The following is a 24,192-nucleotide window of genomic DNA, read 5'->3' on the forward strand; positions in this document are numbered from 1 at the left end:
GTGGGGGCACAAGAGGAATACTGAGGGGCAGGCCCCACAGGAGCAGAGCTCCCTCTCGGCTCAGACCGGGGGCCCCCAGGGCAGGGTGCATCTGGAGAGAGCACTTACCTGTCCTCCCCCAGCACCATCCTGGATGCCTAGGACAGGTCTTCTCATAGCCCCTCCCCCCAGCTCTCACCATCCCCTGCCTCGAGCGGCTCAGGCCTTGTGGAAGCTCACCTGCTCCCCACTGGCAGCTCAGGCCCCTCCAGTCTCCCCTCAGCTGACAGACTAGAGACCCTAGCTGGGCACTGACCTCTCCCTGGCTGCCCCATCCCCTCACTCCCTGAGTACCCCTAAACCAAATCTCTTTTCCAACCAGCGCCTCGTGGGAAAAAGGTCTTCCCAACACCACACATACACACACGCATGTACATGGCAAAACCTCCTGGCCCATCTCAGGCACCCCTGCTCCTCACCAGGAAACAGGCACCTGTACTCACCCGGGCCAAGGGCCTCCATGGGGATCACATCCCGGCTGTCTGGCTTCTCACCATCTGCAAGGCACGAGCAAGCTACTGGCTGGCTGCAAGCAGCCGCGGGAGGACCAGGGCAGATACACCCCCATGGCAGGGCTGGCCTCAGAGACCCTGGATACCCTTCGTCACTAACATCTTTGCACCTTTCTCCTGAGCCACTGACCACTGGCACCACCACCCCTGCCCTCGCACACAACTCGATGCCACTGTGGACACCATGGGTGGAGAGGATGTAGAAGGCTGTGAACAGAAAGGGGCTGCCCGGGGCCACTTTTCTGTAAGGAGGCCGGCCCCCCTCCTCTGCTCCTCACCGGCCTGTTGCCATCAATGTGCTGGGTGGAGGGCCTACCCTGAACCTCAGGGATGGGTTCTGACACCCCCCAACCCCACCCGGTACTCACCGAGGCTCTTGTCCACCAGTGGCAGCGTGCTGTCATCAAAGCCTCCAGAACTCAGCGCTGCTTTGGGCCCCTTGGCATTAGCAGCAGCCGACTGGAGGAGAGAAGGCAGAAAACAGGCAGGGGTGGGGGTCAGGGGCACTGCGGCAGGGGGGGCCAGCCCGGCAAAGTGAGAAAGGAAAGGCTGCGCAGGCCACACCTGGAAGCGCGCCTTGGTCCAGCCATCCTTCTGCAGGGCACCACGCAGCTCCTTGTAGCTCCACACCGTCTGCAGCACGTGCGATGCAGCCTTCGCCTCTCGCACTGATTGGCTGTGGCCAGGCCCAGGATGGGGTCAGTGTCCACTCCCACCCACGGACTCCCCTCCCCCACGCCCCTACCCACCTGGAGGCACCAAGGGCCACCAGCGCTGGCACGCCACGGGCCTGCAGCAGCGAGCGCGCATTGTCCAGGCTGTCCGACACGATCTCGTGGATGGTGTTGAGCACAGCCACCACCGTGTCCTCCTCCAAGTGGGCCCCGGGTCGTGCTGGAGCCTGCGCACTGCGCACATTCCGCACCAGCTCGGCCATGGCGTAGCTCCCTGAGGGGCAGGGTCGGGTGTTAGGACACGCCTCTGCCCACCCCTGTGGGGAGAAGGGGGATTCAGGAGAGGGGAGCCCACACAGGGGGCTAGGCTCTGACAGGGTGAGGAAGGCTGGAGCTCCAGAAGCCGGGGCGCAGCGATGGGGGTGAGGCCAGGCCCCTGACCACCAGTCCCTCAGCCCCTATGGCAGGACCCCCAGAGCCACCCACCAGGTTCGCATCCAGGCTCAGCCCTGCCCGCATCCTCACCAATGAGGTCCTTGTTGCGGCGGTCCAGCGAAAGGTTGCGCAAGGCGATGGCGACGGCGCGCACCACCTTGTCGGTCTCGGACTGCAGCAGCTCCACCAGCACCGGGAGCCCACGTTCCTTGCGCACTGTGGCGCGAATGTACGTGGCCCACTGTGGCAGCAGAGGGGGGGGCAGCGCGCTCAGCAGGCAGAGTCGCACCACCGCACACGAGGGCCACTCTCCCACCTGAGCCCTGACCCCTCCCTTCAGCTGGACTGTCCTCCCGACGAAGCCCCACTTTAGCCACGCAACCCCACCTCCAGTAGACACCTGCACACGCGTCACCCCGGGCACAGTGCTTGCAGCCCTAGCACCCTGAGCCTCCCTGACCTTGGGGAAGTTCAGTGTCTCCTCTTCTCCCCAGACTGGGCAAAGGCAGGGGCAGGCAGCGACAGGGATGCTTGGGATTCCCTTTCTGTCCCCTCCCTGCCAGACTTGGCCCCTCACCATCCAGTTGCCAGCACTGAGGTTCTGTAGGGCACCAGCCGCAGCCTCCAGGGTGTTGAAGTTCCGGCTCTCCGTGAGGAGGGAGAGGTAGAGACGTACCACCTCGGGCTGGTACAGCAGCTCAAAGCCTGGGGACAGAGCACCAGCTGCCTGCAGTCACCCAGGCTTCCCCACATCACCACCCCTCCCTCCTCCTCCCAGGGCAAGAGTCACTTGGAACCCATGGATGGGTGTGTGGAGTCAGGGAATGTTTAATGATGGCATGGCCGCCCAAAAGAAAGAGCAGTCCCACTTCACAGAGGAACAAACAGAGGCTCAGTGAAGACGCAGAGCGTTTGGGAGATGCTGTTCTTCCCCTGACCCTGCTGCAGAAGAAATGGGATTAGACCTGTCTGGCAACCAGGGCATCCAGGAGGCCTACTAGTGGGGAGAAGGTGGCAACCAGGGCCTCTCCCCTAGCAACAGGACTCAAACTTCCTAGCAACAAGGCCCACCCTCCTGGTAGCTAACAGAGGCTCTGCAACTGGAGGGTGGGGCCTAGCAAAAAAACCTGCCTTCCCTAGCAACAGGGCCTAGCTCCGTATATAACTGAGGTGGTGTTACCAGGGCCGTGCCCTTAGCAACAGGGCCCATCCCCCAAGAGGTCCAGGCCTGGCAGCAGCGCTTCCCTAAGGTGTTCCAGAGATGAGGGGCTGAGCAGCTTTTGGAGGCAGCTTTTCAGCCTGTTCCTGGACACTACCTCCCTGTCCCCTCCATCCACATGCTGTCACCCGCTCTCTAGTCCTCATGCCCCATGCTCCCTCCACTCCAGCCTGGCTAGGCTTCCAATTCCCCAAACACGTTGCCCGTCAGATGTTGGCCCAGGCTGATTCCTCAGCCTGTGATGCTCCCTCCTGTGGCTGGTCCCCTCCACTCTGCTCAGGAGTGTCTGGGCTCACAGGGTGGGCTCACCGGCCCGGGGTCTCTCTCTCTCTGACTCAGGCTGGGTTCCCTTCTCACAGATCGATGCCAGCACACAGGAGGGTTCCAACAGACATGGGACTAGCAGCATGAACTGCTCTGCCCCTGAATGAATTAGGGTGACTTGGCCGAGCCTCCAAACTGGACCTGACTGCACCCTCCCACACCCAACCCCCTTGGAGCGCACCTGAGCCCCCCGGCTGGCACTAGAGGCCCTGCCGGCCAGCCCTGCCCTTCTCTGAGGGCCTCGCTCCAAAGCTGTGTGACCCAGCAAGTGCCTGGCCTCTCTATCCCCCAACCTGGCCTGAAGTGACCTGTGGCACTGACCCTGATTTTAAACCCTCTGCAGGGGCCTAGGGCCTAGATGGTGTTCTAGGCCTGTTTCCCCATTGGATCCCCAAGGCCCTTTAGGCCTGCTTACTGGCACAGAGCTTTGCTGGTTGGACCGTCCTGTCCCTGGACTCCACCTCCACCCACTCACCTTTGGCAGCCTCAGTTCTCTTGGGCAGGTCCAGCGTGTCGAAGTTTCGGTCCGTCTCACCATCCTTCTTCCCTGGAACAGAAGAACAGAGGGAGGTGAGGCAGACCCTGGCGGGGGCAGGTGTGTAACAGGAGGGCTGGGCATAGCACTTTCCTGCCCAGAGCCTAGACAGCACACCCATGTCTAGAAGGAGGCACCAAGGGGCCAAAGGAGCAGAGGCGTTCTTAGCGCAGGTAGGCAGATCGGCCCTGGGGAGGGCAGTGGTGGCAGTGGGCCTGGGGCCGTCCCAGCCTTGCCCTGAGCAGCCGGGTCTCATCTCCCATCAGGTGCTGGGAACTGCACTGCAGATGTGCCCAGTGGCCTCCTTGTGGCTGCCAGGCGAGTAGGTACAGACACGGGAGCCAAGGGCTGACAGAGACAGGACATGCCTGGCTACACGAGGCAGGGCTGTGGGAACCTTGCCCATCTGGGGCCTAGACCAGGAGAGACCCTGCGCACAGGCCAAGCCCCTACAGCAGCGCCACCTAACGCCTGTCAGCCTCGACCCGTACCCCTCTGTGAGTGCGCCGCCTCCTCCCAGCCACCTTTCCCACCTCAGAGGAAGGAGTGTCTCCTCCTCTGGAAGACAGCAGAGCAGAGTTTAGGTGATCTGGGACCCTACCCTGCCTGGCCTCCGGGGGCCTTTATGCAGTCCCGTCCTGAGCCACACATGTCCCATCCCACTGGAGGGACATCCCCAGGCCCTGCCCACATTGGCTCTGCTCCAGTTCCAGCTCCAGGCCCAGCCCTTCCTGGGGAGCAAAGGCTGAGGCTAAGGAGGAAAAGCCTTCTGGCCACCAAACCAATCCAGGGCTGATATTCCTGCCATTGTCATGGAGATGGTTGCCCAGAGGAGGCCCTGGGGATGGGGCAAGGCCTTGAAGCTGGAAGGCCCTGCCTGAGCAATAAGGGGTCGGGGGTGCCTCCCTGGTGCCCACTGCACCCGCCAGGCCTGGACGGCAGGATAAACAGGGACTCACCTTGATGGAACCAGTCCTCTGGGCGGCCGGAGGAAGCACAGGAGAAAGGAGATGAGCCTGAGCGGGCAGCACCCCCCCGCACCTGCCCAGGAAGTCTCAGCTTCCTACTGCACACCCGGCTTTGAGTGGCTGGCATGTAGAATCTCACCCCAGTTATTTTTGGGGGCTGAGTGCCCACAAGTAGTACAGGGATCAGAAAAGGCCCACATAGGTGGGACAGGTGAAGGTGGTAGAATCCACCTGGTGGCTGCAGGCTAATGTTGGAACCTGCCCCGGAGGTGGGGAGTGGTATTCAGGTGGGGTAGGATGCAGTCTCAGATCTTCTCCAGAGCTCCAGAGGGTCTCGTGTACTCTACCAACGCCAGGAGTGGGCATCAACTTAGGCACGTTCCAATCTCGGGCCCACAGAACACTCCCTGGAGCTAAGGGACTAGGTCCAGGCACCGGTTGGAACCACCACACGGGTTCTCTCCTGCCCTCCCCGGGTTGGGCCTGTCGGATGGGTACCCTGGGGTGGTGCACCCTCCTTGGCTCCCTGCTTCCCCACTTGCCCACTGTGGGGCAGGGAGGACTGGTTTGAAAGTGGTACCCCAGTCCCACCCACACACCTTTGGCCTTCTTGCCACCGAAGCAGCCAGCGTCATCCCGCCTCCGGTGCTGGGAGCCTGCAGTACTGCCCAGGGGCCCAGGCTCGGCCTCCTGGTACCTGTCGGCCCCGGGCACCTCCTTGTGCACGTGGTAGGACAGGTTCCGCATGATGCAGACGCAGTTCTCCACCGACTGTGGGGAGAAGAGAACTGGTGGGAACGGCACTGGGAACGCTCAACCTCAAAGAGAAGAGTGGCCGCAGCCAGGGTGCACGGAGCAGCCTGGGAATGCAGAGAAATGGAGGCCCCACATGGGTGAGAACCCTCAGGGAGGGGCCAAGAGGAACAAGGTGGAACACCTACTACAGGTAGGCTCCTGGCTGGGCTTTGTGGTAGGCCCACTCCACAGTATGGTCAATACAAGCTGGCCCACACTGCCTGAGATGTGCGGGCCAGTTCCACTCTGTGCACCCACATAGTTCCAGCCCCCCCAGGCCCTGTTTCTGCTCCATCTCCCTGACCTTTTGAGGGAGGTTGTGAGACTGACACTGCCTGGCACCTGCTGGGACCATCCTATCCCTCTCAGCCCACCTTATTGTCCGTGTCCTTCCTGCCCACAGCTGACTGAAGGGCATGCAGGAGTGCGTCCACCAGCCCTTCACACTCCCGAAGTCTCCGCCGAGCCTCTGCGCCATCTGAGCTCACGTTCCTGGGTAGCCAAGAGCAAGCTCCGTGACCCCTGGCTCCCATGGGAACTCCCCCAGTCCCCACCTGGCCTTGGGGGTTAGTTTTCCTCTGCGAAATGGGCACTAACTCTGCCCTGCAGGGATTTTTGGCAGATGGCACCAGCTTGCAGCAGGGAAGGAAGTTGGGGCTGGACTAACCACTGAGACCTGGGAGGGGGCCCCAGCCTGGCATCTCCGTGGCTGGCTTGGGGGTGGGGGCCTTTCTGATTTCCCCCCAAATTAGAAAGGGACAGAGGTGGGTCCAGAGGCCTGAATCTGTGCACAAGCATCTCTGGGCTCCACTTTTCCTGAGGCCAGGACCCTATTGAGCCATGACGGCATAGCTTGCTGGGCAGCCAGGACTGTGGAGACCCAGGACTGCCTTCGGGGTCTGCAGGGCCTCCCAGGGTGTCGGAGGAGAGGTTGCAGGGGTGGGTGAGTCCTCTGAGCCAGACTGAAGATGAGGGCCCTGGCTCCCCACTCCCTGGATGTCACAATGATGGAAGAGTAGGTTGAAGCTGGGCAGGGATAGGGCCTAACAGGGTGGCATAGCTTGTCCAGAGGCGGCCCTTGGGGGTAAGTAAAGCCCCATCAGGAACCATCCTCAGGACTCACACAGGAATTGTGACAAGGCCCTGAGCCCTGAGACTTGGGCAGCTAGTTGCCTTCCAGGTTATCTGGGACATGGGGACATGGATATTCCAGGACAGCTGTGTGCATGGGGGTTCTGGTGCCTGGCTCCTGCCTCCTTGACCAGGAACAGCCCAGGGCAGCTGCTCAGAGGGTGCCTGAGCCAAGCCCCACCCCCACCTCAAACAGCCTGATGTGTTCTTGAAGACAGTTGTCCACTCGGCATCCCGTGGCTTGGAGTCCTCATTGGGCTCTCGCTCCCAGCCCGAGTGGGGCACAATGACCTCGTGAGTCAGAGTCTGTAGGCCATGGTCAATGATGACCATCTTCAGGGGCTCGTAGGATGACAGGTTCCAGAGCGTGCCTGTGGGGCACCGTTGACCAGCCAGTGCTGACCATGGGCAGAGCCTCCCTATCTCCCACGTGACCCCACCCAGGACCTGCTGCACCCTCCACCATGCCCCAGCTTGGACCAGATGGTAGCAAGTGACAAAAACCGTTAGCGGTCCTGAGTGCCTCTCCTGGCCCAGGCATATGGCACTCACCACTGGCTCCCACAGGGGTGGGGAGGGTGGGGCCCTGAGGAGCTGGGGCAAGAGGAGGGGTTGGCAGGGAGCCTGGGGCCAGATACAGCAGGTGCCTTCTCTTCCCCACCCCTCCCAGCCACATGGGTGGGTAGGTCTGCCATTTCTAGGGTCACACTGAGAAGTGCTCATGTGATCCTGCCTGGCAACTCTGGTCCCACAAGACAAAATCCCCACCACTGCCCTGTGGGGAGTGGGACCAGTGGGGAGGGGGCCTGCCTGAAGGGCCCCATGCCAGCCCCACCAGTGGCAGCCAAGTCAGAGGTCCTTTCACGGCCAGGCACCACTCACCTGTGACAAGCTCTCGGACCTCGTTGTCCCGGGCAGCCCGCAGCAGGCGCACCAGGGCGGGCACGCCGCCACAGTCCCGGATGGCAGCCTTGTTGTCGGTGTCTCGGCCATAGGAAAGGTTTCGCAGTGCCCCGCAGGCCCGGCGCCGCACCTCTGCCCTTGGGTGATCCAGCAGAGCCACGAGCAGCGGCAGTCCCCGCAGCTGCCTCACTCGCCGCTTGACACCCTCATTCTCAAAGCACAGGTGCTGCAGGTAGGCAGCTGCATTGGCCTTCACGGGGTCCACGGGATGCCGCAGCATGGCCAGTACCTCGGGCAGCTCAGGGTCCCGCCAACGTGGCTCCTTGCGGGCACTGTCCACAGAGGGCGAGTGCCGCACCATCCGGTCCAGGCTGCCCAGGCTGCCCCGTTCTGGCTGGGCCAGGGGTGCTGTCGTGGCTGGGAATGGGGGCCTTTCTTCCATCATCTCACCGCTATCATCCGTCACGTCCTCATAGGCCCTGTGCAAGTGAGCAGGGCACATGAATGTGTCTTGTCGGCTGCTGGCCTTGCCCCCGAGCTCCCCCAACAGACTTCCAGGAAAATATGAGCCCACAGAGGGTGGAGCTGGGCCTAGAGTGTTGGGTTCCACTTGACCCCAAGCACCACGCGGGTGCTGAGAGTCATACCTCAGCCCAGTAAGAACTGACTCAGAACCGGTGAAAGAACCAAACCCCAGGCAATGGCCATCGGGGCTTGCATCCTCCCAGACATGGCTCGCTCTCTCCGTCACAGGGCAGTGTCCCCCAATTCTGAGCTAAATGTGTTTCTATGAAACATCTGTCCACAACTGGAAGTCCCACCTTCCCATGTGGTCCATCTCTGGCTGCTGCCAGGATGTCAGGGGAGGAGCTGATCCTCTCTGTACATGGCCATCCTGGTGGGCCCGTCTGAGGGGCATTCAGACCACCAGTCCCCCAGGACACAAATGTCTCTGCGGGTTGTCACCATCAAACCCACTTCCCGGGGGGAGGGGATCGAGGCCGGGAGGGGCCAGATGTCTTGCCCATGGCCATGCAGCACACTGCGGGCCCAGGCTGTGGTCATGTTCTCTCTCTACAGATAGAGAAACTAAGGGCAGAGAGGACAGAACCGGAAGTTTCTCTGAGAAGGGCCAGGGGTGGGCGTCTGGGTTCTGGCTGCAACTGCGCATGGGGGAAACTGAGGCCTGGGGTGAGGCTGGAGCCTGAAGCTCCGGGAAACACCCTGAGCCTCTTGGACTCCTGTCTTCAGGGCTACCTGCCTAGAGCAGGGCAACAGGTGTGGGGTACTGTCACCGGCTTGTTTCATGACCCAGGCCTGCAGGGAGGGCGCCCAGCGCAACTTCCACCATCCCAGAACCTATCCTTGCTGCTGTCCTGGAGAACGGAGTTCAAGCTGATGTGTGTGTGTGACTAATTTAGCCCCAGCAACCAGACGACCTGTGGTGTACTCTCTGGTGGGCGAACGGAAGGCAGACTCCCTAGAAGCAGTGGCAGGGCGCAGGGTGCTCACCTAGTGCGAAGGCCCCGCCCACAGTCAGGCCTCCTCCTTGTGACCGTGCCATAGTCAGGCTCCAGCTCCTGGCCACCCCCGTCATCAGCAGCCAGGCTGCGTGTGTCGTCCTCCAAGCCATACGGCTCTGCCTGGAAGCGCTCAGGCTGGGAGCGGCCGGCTGGCGGCACAGGCTCAGGGCCCTCGGTGAAGGCTTCACGGCGGCCAGGCAGTGTGAAGCAGCCGTCACCAGGGCCTGGGCCAAGGGGGCCACCACGAGAGGGCCGCACCCCCAGCCCACGGGACAGGCTGCCATAGCTGGGGACGTCACGGGGCTCAGGGCTGTCAGGAAAGCCAACCCCACTGCTGAGGTAGGTTCGAGAGAGCGTGGCAGCCGGGCCACCCCCACGCAGCAGGAAGTGACGGTCCAGGGGGCCATCGGCAAAGTGCCCCAGAGTGGGGCCACCGTCCAGGAGGGGGAGGCCATCTGGGCCCATAGGCACCTGGCGCACTGTTCGTGTGGTCACTGTCTTGACCGTCTTGGTGACCTGGTGAGAAAGGAGATAGCCACTGGGCTGGGCAGCCTGAGGGACCCGGTCACTGCCCCACAGGGTTGAGTGGCCTGTCTTCCACCCGAACAAGGGGCCCGCAGGAGGTTGGGACATGCTCCCACTCTATAGATGGGACAACGGCGGCTACACAGCCCACTTGCCAACCACTGGGGCCCGGCCATACCTTGGTCTCCGTGCGCCTCGTAGTGCCATCTTCCGACATGACAATGGACACATGGGAGGTGGGTGTGCCAGGGTCCTCCTCCACTGTCACTGTCTCCTCCAGCACCTCAGGTGCCTCCGGCATCGTGGCCAGTGAGACCTGGCTGCCTGGGCTCTGCTCCTGGGTGAGGGGTGTGGGTGTTGGTGGGAGGACTCAGAGCTCACCCCACCCTAGAGTGCAGGTAGGTGCTGGCCTGGATGCCAGGAGTGACTTCATCCCCACCCCCGGAACCCACTGACCCTAGGGCCTGTCTCAGCCCCAGCTGGTGAGGACAACAGCATATCCCTGCCTCTGAACACTGACAGGCTGACCCTGCCGATTCCCCATCCCAAGGGGGGCCGCAGGGGCCGGCCTCCATTCCGGGGCTTCCTGGGGCTGAGCTGGAAGGTAAGGCCCAGGCCTCCAGTGGCGTAGGCATGGGCAGCCATGTCTTAGCCATGAGACCTGACTGCAGCAGGCTCCCGGAGGTGCAAGGAGGCCAGGTGGGACCTGTCGGATGCTCTCCAGGTGTCCCGGGCCTCCTCTCTGCCCTACCTCAGAAATGTTGAGTACAGAGGCCTTGGGTTGGCAGTTTCAGTACTGTTCACTGATTCCCTGTGGCCCACGCTCCCCCGTCCCTAAGGCCAGCCAGACACCCTCGCAGGCCAGAAATACCCAGTTCCCAGAATGCCCTGCGTACTCAGAGCACCAAAATATCCTCGCTCCTTCCGGCCCAGACACTCTTGGGGTGTTGAGTGGGCAAGGCCTGGCCCTACCCTCACTGAGACCCTGGGTGTCATATCAGAGCCCAGAGAGTGGTTCAGGCCAAGGGGTCCTGCTTGTCTTTGACAAGAACACCAGTGACTCCTCCCTGTTCACCACCCCAAGTCTTCCCCAACCATGGCCCTCAGCTCATGAACACCTGTCTCGTTCTCAACCTGTGCTTCCTCCTTGCCATCATCCCTGCCGGGGATGACCATGATGGAATTCTAGGCAAAATGGCTCTGGACAGGTTTACCAGCAAGTGGGGAAACTGAGGCTCAGAGGACAGGCCAGCCCACAGCTCAGTGGCAAGGAGATCAAGAGGCTACCCCTAGATCTCTGACCGTATGGGTCCCCCACATAGCACCGATGTCTCAGGGTCAGCATCTGGCCAGGGTGGGTAGGGTGTGAAACCCAAGCCCCAGGAGGCAGGCAATGGGGAGCACATTCCTGGACAGCCAGGGCTGGGTCAGCAGAAGGGCAGGCTCTGCTCTGTGGCCCAGGCCCCACGTCTTGCAGGATGGGTCCCTTGGCTGGGCCCCAGGCACCTACGTCCTGTGCAGACATGAAGCTGAGGCCCAGGGAAGGCCAGCAGCTCCCACCTGCTTCTGCCTGGCATCAGAGCCCTACTCTGGCTCCTGTCCCAGGACCTCCCGAGTTACGCAGAGAAAGTGGCCAGAGCTGCCTTCAGGGCCCACCTCCCAAGGTCCTCAGGGTGTAACGTTTTCCTAGGTTGGGGTCTGGTTCTGAAGGAATACTTGAGCCCCGCAGCTCCTTACAGTGTTGAGATTCTGAGCCCCTGCAACCTCTTCAGGGGTCCAAGGAGGAGCCTGGCCAACATGATAGGACAGGTGCATGCCCTGGGCTCTGTCAACACAGCAAGAGGCTACAGAATGCACACCCCCGCCCCGCCCCAGGCAGGAAAAAAACACATGATTTCATAAAAGGGAAAATGAGGTCTGACAGAGGTGAGAAGATCTACCCAGACCTCACAGAGTGCTAATGGGGGAATTTCAGGCATCCGTAAAGGCAATTTTACAAAGCCTTTTAGCCACACCGCACCCACTGTGGGCCACAGCCTTGGCTGTCACCTTCTCAATCTTGGGACACAGGTGGAGTGCCTGTTGGAGACCTGGCCATGAGGGAGGAGCAGTGTTCCCTGGAGAAGAGAAGTAAACTGAGGCCCAGCGTGGGGACATGCTGGTGGGCTGCTGGGCGGGGTGGCCTAAGCGCTTCTCCGAGGGCACTGGAGAGCCAAGACAGTTCTGGAACAGAAGGCTCAGGAAAAGCTCATCACTGCTGGGGCCTCAGCTGCCCCTGTATTTAGCAAGTGCGGGAGAAAATGTGTGGCAGGGACCGAATTCTCTCTGCTGGACCCTGGGGGCCCAGGCTTGGAGGGGCCTCAGACCTTGCCCTGCTGGCTGCAAGTGTGGGGGAGGGTAAGGAAGCAAGACACATGAGGGGACCAGGACTGTTGCCCAGGACACTGCACCGCCAGTGAGATATGGCCCCTCAGTAGGTTTGCATACATTTGCATATATCAACACTCTCAGACAAGAGCCCCTACTCCCTGGCTGGGATGGTGGGAGGGGGAGCACATCTCAGACCCAAGGCTACTCTGCAGTCCAGCTTCATCTTCTCACTCCTGCCTGTGGTGAGGTTCTGACACGGTGCAGTCAGGAGCACAAGGGGATGGGGTGTCAAGGAGAGCTGGGGTCCTCCGACAAGGCCTGACGACCCTGCAGCATCACCCACCAACACCCAGTCCAGGCAGCCCTGCAGTGCGATCTGGAGGCACCAAGAGCCCCTGCTGGCAAATGACCTCAGGGAGCTAAAAACAGGCGATGACTTCACCCAGGCGGGCAGGCAGGCAGGAGCCTGAGTCAGCTGGAGACCACGGGAGGGCCTGGCCCCCATTACATACGCCTGGGCACACACATGCTGACAGGGACCTGGACACACGTGTGCACGAGACCCCAGCCTGGCCCACAGGCCTGAGGAAACCAGTCTGTGTGCTCTCCTCACAGCACTCAGCGCACAGAGCCCACCATCCCCAGAGGCACTTGTCTGTGCACACGCACCCTCACCACCCCTCCCGTCCTCCACCGTTGTGTCCAGACTCCAGCCACCGCCCAGGCATCCACTACAGGAGTCGAGAGCTGGCAGCAGATGGGAGAACTGACGCCTAGGGTAGGGAGAGGCCCAAGGTCGACCCACACCACAGAACTCCGCAACACCTTGGGGGTGGAGACATGGGATCGTGGGCTGGCTACCAGCACACAGTTGGTGCTCAACAGAGGAAGCTGCCCAGTGTGCCTGGATCCTTGTCTGGCCCTGCTCGAGGGCCCCATGTCTCACCCATGTCCACCTACCCGGGCCAGCCCACCCTCAGGGACCCATGGACCTGCAGCTCCGGTTCTCCCCATCCCCCAGACATGGGCACCCACCTCCAGCCCTCCCCCATGTACCAAATCCTGCCAAGTCCTATCAACTGTGTCTTGGTACCCCTTCTCGAGCCCTGGCCTCATCCTTGCAGCTCTCACTGGGAGCAGTGTTCAGCCTCCCATCACCCACCTCCAGGGCCCTAATCCATCCCATGATACCCTGACCCATGGTCCACCTGGTCCATGGCCCATGGGCTCTGGCCTGGACAGGGGCTACTGCCCAAGCCAGGGTTTCCCATGAGCTCCCTTGAGCTTATGGGAGGGGCCTGGCCCAGGCCTCCCAGTTGGGGTTGGAGTACCCCAAAAAGGTGATGCTCTCAAGAGGGTGCCTGGAGGCATGGAGCTGAGCACAGCAAGAGGGCCCTGGGCCCCTCCACACACCAGGGCTCGGCTTCCTTACACAGAAACAGGAAGGGCCTGGGTTGTCAAGGCTGTGGGACGGCCAGGGGATAGTGCCAGTCCACCTTTGTGACCGGATGTGGGTCAGCACATAGAGGGGCCACCACCAGGGCCAAAGTCCACAAAAGTCTCTGGGGTGCATGTGGGAATCATCAAGGGGGTGGGGCTGAGGAAACAAGCCAAGCTGTAACAGGGGGACAGGCTGGATGTGGCTCTACCTGTGCTGCCTACACTTGTCCAGTGAGTGCCCATGGTGTGTGTCACAAAGAACAAACCACAGGGCAGGCATCCCACCTTGTCCTTGAGCCCAAGGCAAACACAGGGAATGGGTTGAGGTGGGGCCCCACACCTGGCACCCATAACCTCTGGGCCAGGACCCCAGAGAGCATAAGATGGGTGCTGCTGAATGAATGGAGGGGTGGAGGAGCGACAGCCCTCTCCCACCAGCATGGCCATCCCAGTTGGATGCAAGGACAAGCCAGGCTGGCATCTCCTACCAGGGAGCAAGCCCTTGACCAGATGCCCTCTCCCTTCGTGCCATGGCCTCTGCCCAGCCCTGGCAGACTGGAGCTCACTTCTCTATGGCAGCAGTCCTCCTGCTGGGGCACAGCCTCACGTTGAATGGCAGACAGGCCAAGGGGTAGTGGATGCCTTGTAGGGGACAGCGAGTCGAGCTGGCTGTCATCCATCCCAACTTCCCCAAGCCCAGCCCATATCCATTGGTCACACTGTGGATCACGTTCCCCAACACCTCCAATGGCCCTTCCATCCCTGGGGTAGTCAACTGCCAGTGGCCAGACCCTGGGGGCCACAGCAGGGATACAGAGCAGGCAGAGACTGGCTGTCCCAAGCAGGCAAGTGCCTGGGAGACCTACCTCCCAGCACAAGGGGCGCGGTGAGGTTGTTCCTCAACTCAGCCCGTTTATCGGACCCCGCCTCCTCTGGGCAAGAGTGTAGGTAGCCCACATGCTTCCCCCAGCCCCTGTACTGGAAGGCAGACTGCCGGGGTTTTCCTCTGAGACTCCACCCGCCTCGGCACGTGGGCAGGGCCGTCCTCCACCCCTCCCCTCACGTGCACTGCCGCTGCAGACAGGGCTTCCCTTAAAGCTCCCTCCAGAACCTCCTTCGCAGGTCCCCAGAGTCGGAACCCGCGCTGGGTCTTTGGAGAGAATGGGAGGCCCAGCGAGCCCCCGGGACCAGGAGGCCTAGCTGGGCTTCCCCCTTCAGACCCCGCCTCTCTCCTGCAGAGTGGGGTGCTCCGAAAGGCCCTCGCCACCCCCCCCCCCCCCCCGCCGCCCATGTCGCCAGCACCTGTCCTGGGCGCTAGTCCGAGGTGCGACCACCAGGTCCCGGCCCCGCTCCCAGCGCAGGGTCTCACCGGCCGGGGCCCCCGCGCCCCGCCCCCCGAGACTTCGCGGCCCAGCGCCTTGCACAGCCTCCGGCGGCGCGCTCACTCCACCGCCCTGCCCGGCCCAGGCCCGACGCGCTGGTCCGGGGCGCAAACAATAGCCGCCTCCGGCCGGCGGCTCCCAGGAACAAAAGCGGGTCCTCGGAAGAAGGCCGGCGCCCCGCCCTCCACCGCTAGTCCCGGGATCGGGCCCCATCACCCGGGACCAAGTTCCCTCCAACCTGTCTGAGTTCGGCCGGCATTGGGCCGGCTCAGGAGGTGCGAGTCGGAGGTGGGGCAGCGGCGGCTGGACCGGGTTCGGCTCGGACGCCTCCACCGCTCCAGCTCCAGCTCCGCGGACTCGCTCCCCGCGGGGGCGGATCTGGCAGCGGTCACCGCCACCAGCCAATCGGGCGGGGCCGCGCCCAGGCAGGGCGGGGTGGGGCGGGGACCGGTGGGCGGGCCCGGGGGGGCGGGGCGGGGCGGGTGAGAGGCAAGATCTGCAGCCAGGGCGGGTCAGGGTCTCTCCTACAAAGTCTGGGCTCCTCGTCCTTCCTTCCCCGCTGGGGTGATATTTTTCGCGCCCAGGGACTTGGGCCGAGTCCTTCTTCCCCAGCTTCGGTTTTCCCCCAGTAAAAGAGCTCATAGCTCTCTCGCCCTGTAGAGTTGGGGAAACAATTCTGGCAGTGCAGGGGTCAGTGTGGCCAAGGACAGAGTGCAAGGCCATCCTCAATGGCACAGGCTGCTCACCCCAGCTGCGACTCAGTTTCCCCTTGCTGTGAAATGGGGGCCGATGAGACAGTAGTTACTACGATAACAGCGCTGCAAGTTCTCTCAGATCTGACTCCAGGCCCCTGCCATTTCCCAGGAAGGCCCTCCCAAGGAAGTGTCCCCACAGAACTCAACCCACACATGGGAAACGGACCTGCACTGACCCACTTTATCTTAAGCTTTCCCTCTCACAGGATCCCTCTGAGGAGTGTCAGAGCAGATCAGAGGGAGGGGGAAACTGTTCAGTGACCCTCTCCTCCATGCCTTTGACCTATTGGGAAGTGGGGAGGGTTGGTTTAGATTGGCTGGTTAATCAGAATGCAGTACCCCCTCCTTCCAGAAGCCTGGTGAGAAGGTGCAGTCACATCCTGGGGAGTCTGGCTCTGCTGGAAAGAAATGTAGACAAGGGAAGGGCTGGCCTGGGCCACCTCTTGAGTCACACCCCACAAAAACAAGCTCTTGCATTATGATCAAGGTAACTAGGAACAGAGCTAGGGCCAGCCTGCCTCCGATCTGTTTTTCCACAGACCCCACTCAGAAAACCGAGCCACCAAGGGGCCTCTTTTCTTGCACAGCGTGCCGTGTACATATACCACACAGACAGCATGCTCAAGCACCCTGGATGTCTACTGTACGTCCCTCTGAGCCTCAGTTCTACCACCTGCACAGGGGTGAGCTGACCTGACCACCAGCCCCCGGTATCATCTACCCATGGCAGCCCTCGGTGGAGTAGAAGCTGGGGGACTAGACTGCTGCCCTAAGGGAACTTGGCCTGGATGCTTACACAGGATTCATTTCTGTCTTCTTCCAAGTTCCACCAGCTGCTAGTGCCCCAGCCCAAGGCTGGATAGGTCCCTAGGGCACACAACACTGGGTGAGGGCCAGCCCTGCTTGAGCCAGGGATCTGGAGGAGGGAACCCTTCCTGCTGGAGGATGAAGGGCAGGCAGCCAGGACTGTGGAGCCCCCTGGGGGGGCAGGGGGGTCACAGCAGCAGTAGCCTCTGGCCTCTCAACCCCCTGACTCCAGCTACCTGCCTTGCCACCAGCTCCCAAGCTGTGCAGAGCCTGGCTCTGACCCTGAGGACCAGCTCCAAGTAGCCCTGCGGCTCAGCAGGTAGGTCACGAGGTACCTCGTGCTGAGATGGGTCTGTCTGGAAAGCAGGTTTGGCATCGAGGCTGCCAGGCCTGGACGGTCAGATGTGGCCCCACCTCCCACCTGCCCTGCCAGTCTAGCCACCGCCCTGGGAACACACGCTCTCCCATCTCAGACTGGGAAGATCATCTCCTCCCATGAGAAAGAAAATCAAGGGCAGTCTGGGAGGGGTGGTGGGGAGAGAGGGACAGTGGCCTGAGGTCTTTCCTCCACAGCCTTAAGGAAGCCAGGGCAGCTCCAGGCCATGGGAATGTCTTCCCTCTGGGGGCATCAACCCTTGGCAGTGCCTTCTGGGCTGAAGGGTCAAAGCTTTTTCCGGCCAGAGAGAGCTGGATAGAGCGCCTGGCGCCTGAGAGGTGGCCTTGGGGTCATCAGCTGTTGCTGTCCTCGCGTGGCCCAGCTGGGCTCTTCTGTTCCCTCTCGAGTTTGGAGGTACAGGCCTTATCTTTGGAAGACTTAGCAGGACCGGGGAAGGGAGGGTGTGCATGTGCTAGGGGACACATTGAGAGGACCTCTGGCTGCCCAGTTTAGGAGAACAACCCTGCTGCCCTGCCCAGGGAACTGAGGTGCCCACTGGGAGGGCTCTCCAGCGTCACTGTGTGGAACCCAGGGGAATCAGCAGGCCTCTGCCCCCTAGGCCTCTGAGCCTGATGGTGAGGCAGGGCCACAGTGGGAGGCCTGCAGGATGGACCCCCACCCAGGGACCCTACCCCCAGCTTCCCCCAAATCCCTGGGACAGCTCCACCCTGGCCTGTCCCCTACCCCATGCCTCAGTTAATAATGGAAACCAAAATAACTGCGCCAAACTCCAGGACTCCTGCATTTCCCTGTCCTGCCCCTACCATCCTGTGAGCAAGGTGCTTTCGTCACTCATCTGCAGGGTAGACACTAGGGCACAGTGGGGGAGGAGGGGGTGCTTCCTGGTGGACTAACTCCTGAGCATGCACCCCAACTTTAGAGTTCTCAGGGCCTGGCCACAGGGCAGACAGGTTTCCACAGTTCCTGGGGGCTGATCAGGAGCCTGAGCAAGTGGAGAAACTGAGCTCCCAGGTCACCCTCTGAGCTGCAGGCAGAGCCCAGGGCCTTGCTTGGGCCTCCCCCTGGCGGTGACCCACTGATGCACGCTATGAAGAAAACCATGGCAGGGAGATTCCAGGGCTGGCAAAACCATCAGTGTCACCATGCTGGCCACCAAGTGGCCCAAAACAGACCTTGTCCGGCTGCCTGGGTCCTGACTCAAGTGGAGGGTGCTGTCCTGAGGGTCAGGTTGTGTCCAGCCCATTTATCACGTGGTGCCCTGCACACCCAAGTAGGATTTCTAGTCTATTTGGGGTCCTACTTTTCTCTTCTCAGAGGTTCCAGGAGGTCTTCCAATAAGCCAATGCATGCTGGCTTGTGGCCCACCAGGGCCCCTTGATTGTTTTCCCACTTGGCCATTTTCCCCTTTCTGCATCACGGGGCTGTTACCTGCAAGACCAGCTGCTGCCAGGCCATCGGCAGGGGCTGCCCACTGCCCACGCCACCACTGCCCACACCAGGCTGCTGGGCGCGCTCCAGCTGCAGGGCAACGTGGCGCCGCTCCTGCTCTAGCGCCCATGTCAGCCGCTCGAAGCGAGCTTCCTGCTCCTTCACCGAGGCCAGGATGCTGGCAGCCGAGTGCACATTGCAGTCCTCCATGACCGGGACGCCTGCTGGCTGCAGGCAAAGCAGAACAAGGTCAAGGTAGGGCCAAGGCAGAGGCCTGGAGAGGCCACCATGGGCCCCCTGCCTACCCCACTCACAAATCATACAACTCACTCCCAGACTGGAGCATCCAGCTCTCCAGAGAGAAGCCACATTGATTAAATTCTAAATTAAAAGCCATTAATCTGAGGCTGGCCGGAAGCAGCTGGCTCCTTCCCTGAGGGGTGTGGGGATCTGACCCAATCTTCCCTGCTCCCTGGCAGGCCCAGCAGAACCACAGACCATGGGGGACCCAGAGCCCACTGGGAAGGGAAGGGCGGGAAGAGCTTGGTGTGAGCAGCACTGAGACCTCTCAGGCCCTCTGCTGCCCGCCGCACATGCCAACTCACCGCAACCTCATAGGCCATCCCAGGCTCATCAAGGTAAATGCTGGGACCCAGAGAGGGCAGGAGACCTGTCCATGGCCACACAGCTGGTGTGGCAGAGCGAATGCACCAGTGAGCAGGGAGTGAGGTATCACTCCACAGCTGCCAGGGTACCTGGGACACCCAGGCAGGCACAGGGGTGATACTGGCCACCAGACCAGTGGTCTGGGCTCCATCCACAGCTATGCTGGCTGGAACAAGGGTGATGTCTACCCACACCACAGAGTAAAAACCGAGTACAGCCTGTGTGCAATTCTGTGCCTGAAAGTGGCCCATGTGCTCGACGCTGGAACCAGAGGGAGGTTGAGGGCAGGGCCCCAGGCTACCCAGGCCCAGTGTGCCGCTGGTCTGGGTGTCCGTCTGGTGCTTCCCCTGTAAGTCCCAGGGAATCTGGTGGGGGTGGTGGGGCTTGGCAGCTGCAATGACGAGCCAGCGCTTTTCCTCACTGCTGCTCCCTGGCTGCTCAGTGTGTTTGTTTTTCATGGGCAAAAAGAAACAGGAGGAGTATTTGGAGTTCACATCCAACCGCAAGGCAGCGTATGGGGGTGCAGGCCATGCGACCACACTGCCAGGCACTTTAGTGTGCCTCATGGTGCAAACTGCTGCTCAGGGCCTCCTCCTGGCCCGACCCACACTGAGGCCGCCTCCACTGGCCCCTGTCCCCTCCACCCACGTAGGGTCTGAGCTTAGAGACACAGCACAGTGGGCAGCACCTGAGAAGGTCCAGCTCTACAAGGCAGAGCCGGCTGTAAGGGCAGAGCCCTATGGAGGAAGGGTCAGTGCTAGGTGTGGTCACACCGATGCTGGCTGGGCCAGGCACACTGTCTGTCGGGAGCTCAGGTGCACCTCAAGTTGAAAAGACATCACAGAGTCCAGTCCACTGTGACACCTGGGGAAACCGAGGCCCAGAGAGGAAAGAGGCCAGTGTAGGTCCCAGAAGCTGCTCTTCATCTCCCTAGCACTGGTCACACAAATAAACTGGCAGCGTGACCTAGAGGAGGGGCAGTGAGGTCAGCACAGTGGAAAGAATGAACTGAACTCCTGCTGGGAAAGGTCCTGGCACCCACAGAGAGGTGGGGGTGCAGTGGGCAAAATGTCAACCAGGTCCTCTGGCCAGTGGGGAGTAAGGGACAAACAGCATGGTGTGTACAAAGCCGTGGGCATGCAGCCTCGTGTACACCCACCCCTGCCTGGGCAGGGGTCCCAGACACACCTGCATGTGGTGGCCACCAGGCCTTGAGCACGGGTCAGCTAAACCGGGCGGTCCCCAGCTGTGAGACCTGCCTCCCTCAAGGGCAGCACAGGGCAGGGCGGAGGTCAAAGCACGTCAGCCTTCAGCCAGCCTTGACTGTACAGGGTAGTCACAGCTAAGCCTCACGGCAGCCCCAAGCATCCCAGCTGGGACCAAGGCCACTAGTATGAGGGGAAAGTGTGCCCTGGGAGGCCAAGGGATGGGGGTTGGCCATATGGCCAGAATGTGGCTTCCCTCCCTCCTTGTGCAGAGACAGGAGTTGCTGAGGGGCCTCAGGCTTCCCCTCCCCCGCCCCAGAGGGACCAGATCTGCACTGCAGATGCTGGGGTCAGCAGGCAAGGGAGCAGCCTTAGCCTCCAGCTTCCCTGGCCTGGGCCCTCCAGCCTGCCCCGCCCAGCTCTGGGGTCCAAGGAGCCCCAAGAAGGGGGCCCACTTGCTCTGGCTGGGGCCTGGCCAGGGGCCCAGAATTCTGAGGCTATAGTGAGAAGGTGGCCAAACCTCACACTGACCTTTCCATTGCTCAGTTCTCTCAGCTGGAGCTAAATGACTGTGTGTCTCCCAGGTGACATCCTCAAATGCCAGCCAGCTTGAGGGTGTAGTGCCCCACAGCTGCCCGCAGGAGAACAGAGAGCCCAAGTCCTGGGCTAGCGCCCTCTGCCCTAGCCTGAGAGTGCACCCCTCTGCCTGTGAGGGTGCCAAACCTTGCAGACTGCAGCCTTGTCACCTTGGGGGCCTCAAGGGTAGCCCTGGCATGTGCAGGAGACTGGGGGCACCTGGGAACCAGGCCCACTCTGCTGACGCAGCAGCTTCCCCAGGTCCCATGTATGCAGGAGCACGCGTGGGCAGGTGGCCCAGGCCGTCGCCCCAGAGGCGTTTTCTGATGGTAACTCAAAACGCTAGGTTTATATTAGAACAATAAATATGTAATGACATGAAAGGCAAAATGTGCATGAATTTTAAGATTGGCCCAGAGACTTCAAAGATGTTTTCCCAAGTCTGGCCCTGGGGTGGGTGGGGCCTGATCTGGGTAGCAGTGGGCACCAGACTTACTCCTGCTGTGTGCCGGGTGGCTTTGGAGGCAGGCAGGGAGGTGCCACACTGTGAGGCCTTGGCTGAGCCTTGCTGGCCTCCCTGGCTGATGTCATTACAGCCACTGCTCTTCTGGGAAGGACTCTGCCTGCACTGCCTGCAGGGCAGACCCATCCCAACCCCTACCCCAACCCCAGCCACCACCTTTGCAAGTCACTTTTCACCACACGCGCCGGCCTGCCCATGGAGGTAATTTAGCAAGAAGAAAGGAACAAACATGCTGCCCAGAGACAGTCTTGCCTGTCTCGGGGCAGGAGTGGAGGTGGTCGACCTGGGGAGAGCCTGTCCGGATTTGGGTACCCAGGAGTGAACCTGAGTGGAGGGACTGGTGGGCAGGTAGAGCGACGCAAGTACAGAGGCCAGATGCCAGGGGAAGTGAATGACTGAGTAAGTGGACGTGCGGAGTGCAGAATAAGTAGGTCATTGTACAAGAGGATGGGGCAGTTGGGTGGCTGGCTGGATAGGTGGATACTAGGCGGTTGGTGAGTGGATAAAAGCATGTGTGGAAGAATGGGAGGCTAGCTGGAGGAACGAGTAAATGGACAGTTAGGCAGATGAATGAGTGGGCAGGTGGGCAAGAACGAGGCTCTGAAACACCCCTGGGAGGGGGAAGCCCTGCTCCCGAGCCTTCTGGGCGCAAATGTAGAGAACACACTCCATCAGGAAAGAGAAGGCACTATCAGAGGGACTAGGGGGAAGATGCTGATCCTCCCTCCAGAACCCAAGCCACATTTGACGTCTTTCTGCTAACCCAGACATTCCTGCTCACAGGGAGTACAGCCAAACCCTGCTCCAGAAAATCAAATTATGGAGCCTGAGTCCAATCTGGATGGAGGAATTAAAGGAATTTCCTAAGGGTCAGGCCAGCGGTGGGGAGGGGGGTGGTAGGCAGGAGGCTTGGGCTCCAATCCTGACCCCTCAATGGCCATCTGTCAGCACACTGCCTGCTGCCCCTGTCCACCATGGGGGGAGACAGGGGACTGGCCACAGGCTGAACCTTCCCCACCCCCACAGCCCCACCCACTTAGACAGGGAGGAAGCTGCGTGAGCAGGAGCAGAAGAGCAGAACCCAGGTTGGTGGCACTGAGTCCCCTCTGCCTGAGGGCGTCACATCTCCACCTCAGCACTGCCAGCATGATGGGGACTTGCTCCTCTGGCCAGGCCTCGTGGGGGGCTGCCTACTGTGGTTCCAGCCACGGGGATGGCTTCTGTCCCGATCAACACACACTGTGCAGAGGCCGGGACAGAAATGGAGCAGGAGGCCTGGGGCATAGGGTCACACAGAGCAGAGTCCTCGTCCGTCCTTCTGCCCCAGCCAGCACCACTGGGTCACTCACAGTCAGTGCAGGGCCATGGGTGCCTGGGTGGGAGGAAGCTGTTCTCAATCTTAAAGCACTGGAAGGAACTGCTAAGGGAAGACAGAGTGGCTTGGCTTTGTGAGAATGCAACATTTCTGCACGTCCAAAATAAAAGCCATGTATTGTGGTTATAGTGTTTGTTTAAGAGACAGCATTCACAGTAGCACATGTAGAGAGCACTTCAGACAACAGACAATGAGTTTACTTCTAGACTGTGACGTCATCATAGCGGAAGCTGGGAGGGGTACACGGGGATGCGTCCCACTAACCTCTCTACCTCTGTGCGTTTGTAATTTTCCCTGATAGAAAGTAGGAGAAAAAGACACAAAGGCAACCGGAAGACAATTGACACATGGGGACCAAGTCTTTGCAATACGCAGTAGTAAAGTGATATCCTTTGTCTATAAAGTGCTCTTACAAATCAATAGGAAAAACCAAACCCCAGCTTAAAGTAGGTGATGGTTATGAACAAGGGATGTGGCCAGAGAGACGAGAGGCGATGAACGCGGAGACAGCTGTGCGCGAAAGCACAAGTGCGGAAAGGCTGGAAGGAACCGTCTCAGGCTGTGGCGGCTCCGGGCCCCTCAGGCTGGTGCCAGTGTTCTAGGAGGAGCATGAGCTCCTGCTATACTCAGACCCTAAGAAAGAAATGGGGAAAACAGACCAAGTGAACGAGAAAGCCGAGGAACTCAGCTCCCCGGGGCCTGGGCGGGGCTGAGCGGTGCCAACAGCTACCCAGGGAAGCAGCAGGATTTTCAGGGAGCTGGGAGAGCTGTTGTTGCATTCAGCCTGGAAATTAGATTTCCCCAGCAGAGGAGGTGCCCCCACTGCATTGGACAATGTACCATGGGGGTTGGGGGGCAGAGACAGCTCCTCGGGGCCCTCCTTCTGCCCCCAGGCTATCCATGCGGACCCCCAGCAGCACACGTCCCAGGACCACATGGAGGATGACTCCTACATGCAGAGAGAGAAGTCTGGGTGTTCATCCAGAGGGGTTCTTGCCCTGTCCTAATGGGGCGCCCTAGGTCAAGCACTTGTCAGCCCCAGTGCACAGGGGCCACTTGGCAGATGATCCAGAAGGACCAGGGGCTATAAGGGAGGGCCTAATGGATGAAGTTCGGGGTCAGATCCCAGCAGGGACACTTCTGGGGACCCAGGGAACCTGAGGTCTGAGGAGTTGAGAGCCTGGGCGGGGCTGGGGCTGGGGAATGGCTAGGTGACTGCAGATCAGACGTAGCAATGGCAGGCAGGGGCAGGTGAGCATCCCAGCTGCTGCTCCTCCTTGGTGGGAGGCCCGAGCCACAGAGCACTGCACCAGAGCCCCCTAAAGGGTCTGGGCCTGAGAGTCCCAATGGGGTGGGTCACGGACTGTGCTTCCTGTGCCAGTTGTGGCCCCCTTGAGTCTCCCCAGTTCCCTGAGACTGGCCTGTCTGCCTCTCCCAGCCCCCTGCCTGCCCCTCCTGCCCCTGACTCACACTGCAGCTGTGGCCAAGGCCCGAAGCTGTGCCTCACAGGCTCTGATGTGGGTAGGGGCAGCAAGGACCCACCCTCTCTGTGGTCCCTGTAGCAGCTAGCCCAGGGACACCCTGAGGCCCCAGGGTTGGGGAGCCATGGTGCTCCAGGCAGAGAAGGTTGGGGGCTGCAGTCACGGTCCTCTCTCCATCTGCACTGACAGCCCACCACTCCAATC

The 24,192-nt window shown here is 61.1% G+C and overlaps 1 protein-coding gene across 6 annotated transcripts in view; it reads right to left on the minus strand.

Moving 5' to 3' along the window:
- The window catches only part of ARVCF (ARVCF delta catenin family member), a 44,660-nt gene that overhangs the window by 2,090 nt on the left and 18,378 nt on the right, over positions 1 to 24,192 (minus strand). For 2 of the 6 annotated variants that reach the window (XM_053928336.1, XM_053928334.1), the window contains exons 3-17: positions 18,163 to 18,390; positions 9,762 to 9,920; positions 9,048 to 9,574; positions 7,515 to 8,014; positions 6,820 to 7,003; positions 5,876 to 5,993; positions 5,306 to 5,477; positions 4,698 to 4,715; positions 3,679 to 3,750; positions 2,238 to 2,365; positions 1,751 to 1,901; positions 1,301 to 1,499; positions 1,116 to 1,227; positions 920 to 1,010; positions 483 to 536 (exon numbers count right to left, since the gene is read on the minus strand). In XM_053928336.1, coding sequence (XP_053784311.1) covers positions 483 to 536; positions 920 to 1,010; positions 1,116 to 1,227; positions 1,301 to 1,499; positions 1,751 to 1,901; positions 2,238 to 2,365; positions 3,679 to 3,750; positions 4,698 to 4,715; positions 5,306 to 5,477; positions 5,876 to 5,993; positions 6,820 to 7,003; positions 7,515 to 8,014; positions 9,048 to 9,574; positions 9,762 to 9,920; positions 18,163 to 18,372 — 2,695 coding nt within the window. In that variant the 5' untranslated portion in view covers positions 18,373 to 18,390. Of the gene's footprint in view, positions 1 to 482; positions 537 to 919; positions 1,011 to 1,115; positions 1,228 to 1,300; positions 1,500 to 1,750; positions 1,902 to 2,237; positions 2,366 to 3,678; positions 3,751 to 4,697; positions 4,716 to 5,305; positions 5,478 to 5,875; positions 5,994 to 6,819; positions 7,004 to 7,514; positions 8,015 to 9,047; positions 9,575 to 9,761; positions 9,921 to 15,013; positions 15,145 to 18,162; positions 18,391 to 24,192 lie in introns of those variants that run through there. The other 4 variants (XM_053928337.1, XM_053928339.1, XM_053928335.1 and 1 more) reach the window with 4 other exon arrangements.

Source organism: Desmodus rotundus, chromosome 7 (genome assembly GCF_022682495.2).
Source record: "Desmodus rotundus isolate HL8 chromosome 7, HLdesRot8A.1, whole genome shotgun sequence".
NCBI lineage: Eukaryota > Metazoa > Chordata > Mammalia > Chiroptera > Phyllostomidae > Desmodus > Desmodus rotundus.